The sequence below is a fragment of the Nelusetta ayraudi genome, unplaced genomic scaffold (genome assembly GCF_046127955.1).
Source record: "Nelusetta ayraudi isolate G7.1 ecotype Tasmania unplaced genomic scaffold, CSIRO-AGI_Nayr_v1 ptg000052l, whole genome shotgun sequence".
In the NCBI taxonomy this organism is placed as follows: domain Eukaryota; kingdom Metazoa; phylum Chordata; class Actinopteri; order Tetraodontiformes; family Monacanthidae; genus Nelusetta; species Nelusetta ayraudi.
This window is the reverse complement of record NW_027466102.1, coordinates 2,969,970-2,980,000: the sequence shown is the minus strand read 5'-3', so window position 1 is coordinate 2,980,000 and position 10,031 is coordinate 2,969,970. Positions and strand designations below refer to the sequence as shown.

Below are 10,031 nucleotides of genomic sequence, written 5' to 3'. Positions count from 1 at the left end.
GGAGCTCGTCAGTGGGTGCAACACTTCAACAATAACTCTTGACGGGTCTGCAGCCATGTGACAGTGGGAGGGTTTGTCGCTCTGCCTTTGCAGTTGTGCCTCCCCTCCGTCTCCCTGGAACGGCAGCGGGAATGAATGCTGATAAATCAATGCAGAGGCCGTCCCAGGTTACCGTTTAATCACTACTGCGAGCACCGCACCCTCGTGGCCCAGTGTTCAGGGTTCTCCACTGAACGAAGCCACAGCCGGGGGGGGGGCACTTTGGCCGTATCCCACTTTCAGTAACTCAATGTGCGTGTGACTTGTAAAGATTCTCCAGCGGCTAAAAAAAAAAAAAAAGTACATTTTTGGTATTTCTGTGTTTTCGTTGCCACTTTTTACCTTTCGGAGCGCAAAAGCCAGCGCTGTTAAATCCCAGCGCTCTGCCGGATGCTGAATGATTCAGTGACAGGTGGAGGGGGTGGGGGTGGGGGGGGAGGGGGGGTGGAAAGGAGGGGAGGCAACGGAGACAATTGAAAGACAACCGTGGGGGGCGAGAAGGAAAGAGAAAGTGGGGTGGCTGCGTACCTTGCTGCTCCAGCAGTGCGTTCTGCCTCTTCAGGTCGTCTATGTCCTGCTGGTGTGTGTGATTTTTTCGTCTCATGTACTGGATGTACTCTGTGGCTTTGTCTAGGATCTGAGCTCGAGACGCCTGTTTGGCAGATTGCTGTTAGTGACACATGTAGAAAATTAAAGCAATGACGCCACATGGTTGCAAAGTCACATTTTTGAAGAAAAGAAAGAAAATCATGAAAAACACGGAGAATTTCTGCCTCAGCGCCCAACTACCGCTGCGACGCAAACTACCGCATGAATTCAACCGGTGTTAAACACGCCCCTCACTCGTCCGGACAAATCAAACGCGCCTGCTGCAAATTGAATTGCTATTGGTTGAAAACCAACGGCAAACTGCGGGGATAATATAGGACACACTAGGGATGCACCCACACCCAGTGCGTCAGTAGAGATACCAGCATGATATCCGTCATTTACATACACATACACACTATACTAGCATCAGTGTTGCGGTATTAGCACGTATTTTACAAATACAAAAAAAATGATTCAGCTCCGGTATCGGTGCCGATACCACACGCTGGTGGCATGAGTGCATACTGGGATTGAGTGCTCGACTCGTAAAACGTGCCGATAGCACAACACCGATACCAGTTGTATATGCATGTAAATGATCATTTTGTTCAATTTGTGCTTGGACTGCGGTGGAACGTGTTCTAGAAAAACACGCTGAGGAACGTTGTTCAAATAAACACAACATCTGTGGAAATATAATATTTTAAAAAGTCACTCTATAATGTGTATTATGAAGCACTCGGTGTCAGTACCCGTACTCTACCGGTTCTGTAAACAAACGGTATCGGCTCACCCCCCCCATGCACAGACACAGTGACAGGCGACTGAGGCAGAAATAGACATTGCATTGCATTTACACACAATCATTTCCAAGAAAACATGCTGCTGTTGTCTTTATTAATCTGGTGACCATCACTGACACTGACTCCCACTTCGTATGCATTTACACACAGTGTCCCCTCCACAAACACACTGAGACCACCACTGCCGGTAATAAATCCACAGAGAGGCCACGAGCTCGGCTGTATTTGAGGGTTTTGGTCCTCGGCCGTCGTGTTTCCCTTCGCACGCCGCTCCACTTCCTCTCACAACACACAGCGCGTCGGCCTCGGCCACTACTAACCCTAACCCTAACTCTAACCCTAACTCTAACCCACATCTTTTCCTCATGGTGAAGTCACCACCCAAATTCATTCCACAGGCACTTCAATTTATTCCATGAAAATAAAAAACGCTAGCCCACTTTCTATCATGTCTAATAAATTATTGAAATGATTAAACTGAACTGTGTCCCGCTGAATAAATGCCCATTATTTTCTCTAGAAATATATAGACATATATTTTAAAATCCCTTTAAAAAGAAAAAAAAAGAAAGAAAAATGCCCACGAAGCCGCAACCCAATCAAACCGCCACCGCCCCCCCCCCGCCCCCCCCCGGCCTACTTTCGGCTCGCAACCCACCGGTTGAGAACCGCCGCGCTAGGCGGCTTTCCGTGTTCTCGTGAATGTCAAAACAGGAAAGGAGCAACAGAATTTGCCCATAATAACTTCCTGAAGCAGGCCCAAGCGTTCTCTCGCTGGCTGCCTGAGCCTCCTCCCAGTCGCACGCTCACACCACAGCGCTGACGAGCCCGGCCGGACTGCGTCCTCCTTGACGCCAACACTGGGAAACACTTTCAACTCTGCGTCTTTCTAACAGTAATATATCTAACTTGCCACTTTTTAAACTTGTTTTAACTCTCTTCATTCCTCGTAACGCACCATCACGCCGGGTTCTGCCGCGTCAACATTCCACTGCCATGTAATGTTGTAATGTGGAAAAACAAAACATCATAGCTCGTCTTGAAGCTCGGAAAAATGACACGTTCAAAATGGCTTCCATGAGTGTGTGTGTGTGTGTGTGTGTGTGTGTGTGTGTGAGGACCTTCACCAACCTTTTCTCCCTGCAGGGCGGGCACAGAGTCCCGCAGGCTGTGAAAGCTGTCTTTGATGTGGTCCCTACGCTTGCGCTCCAGCGCATTGTGGTGTGCCCGTTTGTCTGCCTGCAATGACAAGAGAGTCACAAGGCCTTCAGCCCCGGCGGCACAAGCAGTCGCGGCAGGGAGCGGGGGGTGGAGGGGGGAGGGGGGGGCTCGCCATAGCTGAGCATTTGCGACGTTTGAAGAAAAAAAGAAAAGAAGAAAAAAGAAAGAAAAAAAAAGGGGGGGGGGGGAGACGACCAAAGAGTGACGGTCGAGGACCACAACAAAGCGGCCTTACGAGGGCGTCGTAGAAGGCCGACCCGGGAGTGGTGCCGATGCTCTTTGTGACATCACAAAGGGCGCGCTTCCGGAGCCGCGTGCAATTTCGGAAAAAGCGGCACAAGCAGAAGAGGCCATGGACAGACTTTGCTCATTTCTGAGGGGTTCACGGCCGGCGTGAGTCACTTGTCACCTGACAGTGGCCTGAATATCAAACGCGCTGTCAGTTGGGCTTCCTTAAAGAAAGAATTACACGCTGGACCTTGAACAAAAAAAACAAAACAAAAAAAAACATCTGTCTGGTTCCGTACCAAGTGAAATAACAGCTACTCGTTTTAGACGTTCCAAATTGGCACTCTGGTGCAAACAGACCTGAGGGGCTGCAGAACCAAGAGCATTAAACAGACATGAGAGCTGTGAAGGCAGAAGATCACAGGATTCCAGTTTCTCCACGGTGTTTTAAAGCAGCTCTAGGTAACTTTTCCACCACAGAATGAGGATTCCAAACTCAGTAAAGCGGCAGATAAACGATTAATAGGATCAACGGTGCCGCCTCGGCAGCGAGAGGGAGGGGCTGTAAAATGACGGAATGGAACCCAATAAGTAACCTCGATGGAAGACGAAGTGATAAAAGTGTTGAGCGTTTGCTACCACGTTATTGTCGGAGCAAACTCGTAGCAAGCTCAGGTTACCTGGAGCTGCTTTAAGGCCAGGCCGCCGCGGCCTCCAATCACGCCCGACTCCGCCCGAACCTGAGTCACCGCCGGGCCAGAGACGGGCCGCGTGGCTCCACCCCCTCATTTCCATTCAGACGACTCGGACTATTCCGATTCGAATACTAGCGTTTAAAAAGACTGGCGTCAGCTGACCCAACACATCCAAACCCCAGCAGGTTAACACAACCCTGCCGCACCTTTTACAGGCTGGACGACAGCAGCAGGCTTCACCAACAGGGAAAAGCCTTACAGTGCAGCCGCCAGTATCAAATCAAAAGTGGGCCACAACGACATAATAAAAGTCTGGTGATTCCACCGGCTGGCTGGTCTCACTCACACACACACACACACACACACACACACACACACACACACACACACACACACACACACACACACACACACACACACACACACACACACACACACACACACACACACACACACACCATTAACCCTGGCATAAACACACTTGACTGGTATGGGTGGCATGTGCTCTTACGAGCGAGGAGCTTCAGCAACAACATGTAGTCCACTTCCTGTGTCTGACTACAACTGCATGCTTTCAATTTCAACTTATTTTTGTTAATATAAATAAGATGAAATAAAACATGTATTTATCAACGCTTCTTTTCAAGGCCTATTTATAAATGTAAATAACTTCTAAAAGATTTACTTCTAAGGAAATACACGAATGAATGAATAAATGACTAAAAATGACCCCATCCACTCCTGCTTGAGTCAATCTGTCCTCTTTCTGGTTGGCCGGCCAGTTAAAAGGTCTGTGTTCATGCGCGCTCTTCTGTAAAATACGGTGCTGCTTTAGCAGGAAGTGGGGCGGTAGATGTGTTGCGTCCGCCGCACGCCACATACAGTAGGTGTGGCAGTCAGTCGTCCATGACAACATGGATCACAAGGCAAGATCCATCATGTTGTACGGGCTGAGCCGTCTCAATTACAAGGTGCATGGGGGGGGGGGGGGTAGCAATGTGGACAATCACCCAGGGTGTTGTTTTCACATGATGGCTGACAACAAACAGCGCAGTTGGTTGATGCGACTTCAGCAAGTTTCGAGTCCTTTTATGAATCACGTGAATCAGAGTTAAACATTAAACACAGGCATCCAGCGGGTGCCGTAAATTCCTCCGTTTGTCAAGCGCCCGTCAGCTGCAGGGGCCACACGGCGGACGGACAGACGGACGGACGGACGTGCGGGTTCTCAGCCATTTTAATTCACGGCGAAACGCGCCGCAACACGTTTCTCCCGGCTGCGCTCGAACACAGCGCGGAGGCAGAGCCGCCCTGAGCGGACGGGGAGAGCGGGTCGAACGCACAGCAGGGAAGCCGCTGCGTTTCTGCGGGCGGCCCAGAGTAGACTTGACACTCGGCCCAAAAGATAAAACTACAATTAGGGTGGAAAACTGATTGAACAGATAAATGGAAAGCATGCGCATTCGCACGCACGCACGCAATGCACAGGAAAAGTTCCGTTTGGTTTCTCCGCCTGTCTCTTTCCCAGCCCAACGAGTTTCCAAGTCCTTACGACTGCCCCACCCCCCCACCCAGCTCATCGCACAGCCATCAGCTCGCCTAGGCATCACCGTCACATCAGCATCATACATGTGAAGCTGCCGTTTCACAGTTAAGCCAACATTCCACCCCCCTAAACACAAAGCAGCAAATGTCAGACACAAGGCACTGCTGGGTTTGGCAGTAACTGTATCTTTAGTGTAGGGGTTAAGCCAACGCTGCAGTCACCTTGCCAGAAAGTTCTGGATTTCCTGATTTAAAACTACATGCAACATCACGAACAAGCTCAGCTTATGCTAGCGCCGGGCACTAATAGTAGCATCAGCAACGTTTCATTCCAGCAAAATTAACGCTAATGTGAACATTAGCGGCCAACACGCACAACAATGCACGTGCTGCGACAGTAAAGCATAAAGAGAAGCTGCAAAAAGAGGATGAGGGGCCAACACTGTCACTAGCGGATGCTACTAAATCTTAAAGCACTGAGCCTCTCACGAAAAATCAACATCTAAATGTGTTTACAGCTTTTGTGTAATTACATTATCATTGTTGAAACCAGGACAGTGGGCGTGTCCCAAGCTCCGACCAACTTCCAGTCAATTGTAAAACCCATTCCAGAGAGGCTGCAGGTGGTTCCTGTGCCTTATGTGCGTGACATCAAAAAGAATTTCAATGATATGGCAGCTTTGCGTTACCGGTCAATCTAGTCACATTACATAACTGCTCCAAGGGTGGTTTAGAAGATCCAGCCACTTCCTGTCTACGGAGGCAGCCCCATATTGTCAATATGAAAGGCTAACACTGCTAATAGTGGAAAGAATAGTAAAGGCTTATGGGGGAGGGGGGGGGGGGGGAACTATGTCCATCATTGTCATACAGTACAAAATACAAACATCTGTCGATACCCTAGTGTTATGCGGGCAAAAATTGTTTGACGCTAATTATTCATCTGAATGCCTGTATGTCCATCAACAATTAGCTGTCACTCTGCTCTCCAGTATCAAACTTAACGACTCAAAAAACGAAGACATGGGCGACAACTCAGGTCTGGGAAATTATGGAAATTCACAGCACATCTGAGAATTTCATATGCACCGTGCAATTTAGGGAAGGCACGTGCGTTTCTGTAATTTGTATTTACGCTCGCCGGGCATGTTTGATGCAATTGCACACATTTAGCTCAAAATGCTATGGTATGGATTGAGGGACTCTAGAAGACTTAGATAAGCTTTCCCAGCCACCAGAACATGAGGGGGGAGGGAGAGAGAGAGAGAGAGAGAGAGAGAGAAAACATCGGACCTGAGATCCAAGGGTCGGCCAGAATGCAGCGTGTTTACGTTCCCGCAGCAATATTACAAATATCGGCGCTGATCGCTCCCTGTAGGAACATATTGCAAATATGTCGCCGTTTGGCAGTAACGCTGTGCAGCCTGTGCGTCAACCCGAGTCGTCGTGCGCGGGTTTTTTATTTATTTATTTATTTTCCCCCTTTCCTTCCCCTCTCGCCGTACGCGATGCAGCTATACGTCATTCATTTAGCGCTGCCAGCCGCTTAGGTAACCTGCACGGAGAAGATGGCTCTAATCACCGGCTACAAAAACACAAGGAAAACATCCACCAGCAGCAGCAGCAGCAGCAGCAGCCTCCGCCAAATAGATGCGGGCGCTATTTTCTTTAACTGTGCGTGCATGCAACAGCCTCTCTGTCACGATTTTTTTTTTTTTTTTCACCCTCTCGTCTCTCCCGCATCGTCGTCGTGAATGTGGCGTACGTGTGAACGGCTCCTGACCTAGATGTGTTATTTAGCAAAGAGGGAGGGGGGGGGGGACCCGATCACAAGCGACGGAGTCCCCCGCGGTGGGGGTGGCGGGGGAGCGAAAAGCCGGTGGAAAGCCACTTCGAAGCGTCCGACGAGCTCCTCCTCGGCCGGGCCCGCAGCCTTTTATTTGTATGATCAGTGAGGGGACAGAATGAAATATGAAAGAAAGAAGGGAAGAAAGAAAAGCCGCCGTGGTGACGGATAAAGCTTTGGTCTAAATATAGCCGCCGTGTCACCACTATCTCCCTATGGCCGCCAAACACACAGGATGGGGGGATACCCTGCAGTGCACTACCGTCGGGTGACGCCGAGCAGCGACTGGACGTTGCATTCGCACTTGAATGGAGCAGAGATAAACGGAGGATTTCCGTGCGCACAACATACTGGGTTCGCTGCGCCCGATGCTGCAGTTGGTCCACAAGCAAGTAAATCACACAATCTCAATGAGAAGGTGGGGAGGGGGTGGGGGGACAATCAGCCTCTCACTATGTAACGTTTACTAGTCTGTTTCAATATATATATATTTAAAAAAAAAATAAAAATAAAAATAAAAAATAAAAAAAAGTAATACCCCTGATAAACAATTTCACTTAGCAAAACCTTTGCCGATATTGGAGCCATCCCCGCAACCCCCCTCATCTTTACGCACCACATTGTGATATCTCGGTGAGTCTTCCTGCAAAGAAACAGAACAAAAAGTACAATTGTAGCCACAATTCTCCAGCAAACCTAACTCTTTCGCTGAGAGCTATAGAAAACGATTTTCTTTTAGCAAACTAGCATGTCCGTATGCCTAGAAATATTACTGTACGCTACTTGTAGAAGAGGAAAATCCCGATAAAGATCAGATAGAAACCCTCAACTAGCCAGCTTATAGCTAGCCGAGCCGCTAGCTCAGCTAAAAAAAAAAAAAAAAATCGGCACATAGCAAAATAACACGTCTGAAAAGGCGAGAAGTGGCCATACTCACGTCACTATCGACTTCGATGTCATCGTTATCGCTCATTCTTCGATAAAATAGTCTAGTTTGAGGGGACGGTTGACTAAAAAAACAACATGAATCAGTTTTGCACCACACGGCGCTCCGACACAGCCTGCTAACTAACTGCTCGCGTTCTGTTTGGACAGAACCGAGGTATACGCTGCCGTCTCCACGTGACTACACCGCACACATTGGCTGCCGCTGTGCTCACACGCATGCGCAGCACTGAAGGGGCAAATGGGAACTGTAGTTACTCAACCGGCATTTCAGTGTACTTGTTTGGAAGACTGCCATGAATATCATGAAATTGAGAACGGAAGCGTTCAAATAACTTTGGTTCTACTACTGAATTATAACACATGTTAGTTAGGCGTCACCTTTTTTTGAGGATAGCATGACATTTTGACGTGTAAACTACAACCCCCAACGTCCTCCAGCAGGCGGTTTACGTCACAGTAGTCTTTTGCTTCACATGCATTGTGGGAACTGTAGTTACTGTCGTGTTTGTATGTCACAGTAGCCTAACAAGGCCAGGGTTGAGACACGTGGATTTAAGGAATATCGTCGGGTTAGGTTAAAGCGTCATTCAAATCAGACGCCGTTGTACGGATATTCAGCGGGTCGTTGACTGTATGATCAAAAAGCAGTTTATTTAAGTGTGTCCTTTTAAAGTGACTTTTGCTTTTTTTTGCTTTTTTTGCATTACATAAGATTTTAAAAGCATTCAGATGTTTGGTTTTTTTTTGAGAAAAGAAAATGAATATTGAAAATAAATAAATAATTACATTTTGTTTTTTGGTTGGCAAGTTCGCACATGACTTTTCTATATTTATATTCTGTTGTTATTCAAGTCTGAAAAATAAAACACCTGACACAATGCAATGCTCAATAATATTTACATTTAGTAATGTGTCAATGATTGGACAAGTTTTAGTGAATGATTGAACCTGAATAATGAATACAGGTCCACGGCCTTATTTTGGGTGCGTAGTTTCCCTCATTGTTTTTTTTGTTTTTTTTTCCCCCCACCGGATACCCTTTCAGTACAACTCACATACATGTCATGTTGGCGGACGTGTCTAACGCCAGATTGGGGGCGAAACTGCGATTAATCTGCTCTGGTGCTTCCTTTTTCACCAAATTGTACTGTAGATAAGGAGCTTACACTGTGGATTATTTTGCGCTGCAACAGCAGGTCAGTAAATGTGTAAAGAAGAAGGGGGAAAAAAACAAGCTGGCAGCAGCCTCATCCATTCGCCGAGCAGGTCAAGAGGCCACATCAGCTGCAAGTGACACCCTACCTTCCATCAGCTTCTTCTTTTTTAGACCTCTGTTGACACCTACTCTACTTTTTGTAGCTCCTCTTTTCTATTTTACAGCCGACATATCTTTAATCTAAATAAACATATGTCACCTTGCCATTTTGTGCCTTAGATAACCAATTTTAACAAAGCTACAGGGCCAAATGTAGTCATCCAAGAATTATGGTGTGTAACTGTATCCCGTGTGGAAGATGACAACTCAAGAAGGCCAGGCTTTAATAATGCATCTGAAACAGCGAGGCCCGTAGTGAGAATGGGTGTCGACACGCGAGCATCCAGCTCTAGTTGTGCGTCACTTCTTCTGTGAACCACCTTCAGGTAAACAGGGAAACAGCACGATAATGAGCGAGTGCTAAGGAAACCAAGTGTTTTCTCATTTGCTCTCTGCCACACCCATAATGCTTCTCCCCCTGGGTCTGAGCTGAGTTATGAAGTGTTTTAGCACCATTTCTGCCCATTAAATTCAGGCTCAGGGGTGCTCAGGCATTGATTAGCTGTGGCGGTGTCAGAAGGAGGGAAAAAAGTAGTAAAAAATTCAGGTATGTGAGGCAGTAGGCTATAATTACAATAGGGGAGGTTGATCAGTCCAGGCACAGAGGCTCCCTCCCCTCCCCCAAGTCCTTACAGGGCTGGCCTGTTAAACCATTAAAATGCCCTCCTTTTGTCCCTTTGCAGCATATTGCAGACTACACTGGACTACACTTGTTCTTGCCATTGTTGTCGACGCATGACTTGTGAAAGGAGAGCAGAAGGGGCCGGGGGGTGCATTGTCAGATATGGCATCGAATTAAG

At 47.7% G+C, this 10,031-nt stretch overlaps 1 protein-coding gene across 4 annotated transcripts in view; it reads right to left on the bottom strand.

Annotated features, from left to right (window-relative positions):
- Positions 1 to 8,082, bottom strand: part of max (myc associated factor X) — a 9,290-nt gene extending 1,208 nt beyond the window's left edge. Inside the window, exons 1-4 of one of the 4 annotated variants that reach the window (XM_076037842.1) lie at positions 7,906 to 8,078; positions 7,585 to 7,611; positions 2,565 to 2,672; positions 568 to 691 (exon numbers count right to left, since the gene is read on the bottom strand). In XM_076037842.1, the coding sequence (XP_075893957.1) occupies positions 568 to 691; positions 2,565 to 2,672; positions 7,585 to 7,611; positions 7,906 to 7,941 (295 nt within the window). In that variant the 5' untranslated portion in view covers positions 7,942 to 8,078. Of the gene's footprint in view, positions 1 to 567; positions 707 to 2,564; positions 2,673 to 7,584; positions 7,612 to 7,905 lie in introns of all 4 variants that reach the window. The other 3 variants (XM_076037841.1, XM_076037844.1, XM_076037843.1) reach the window with 3 other exon arrangements.
- Between the last annotated feature and the right edge of the window lie 1,949 nt (positions 8,083 to 10,031).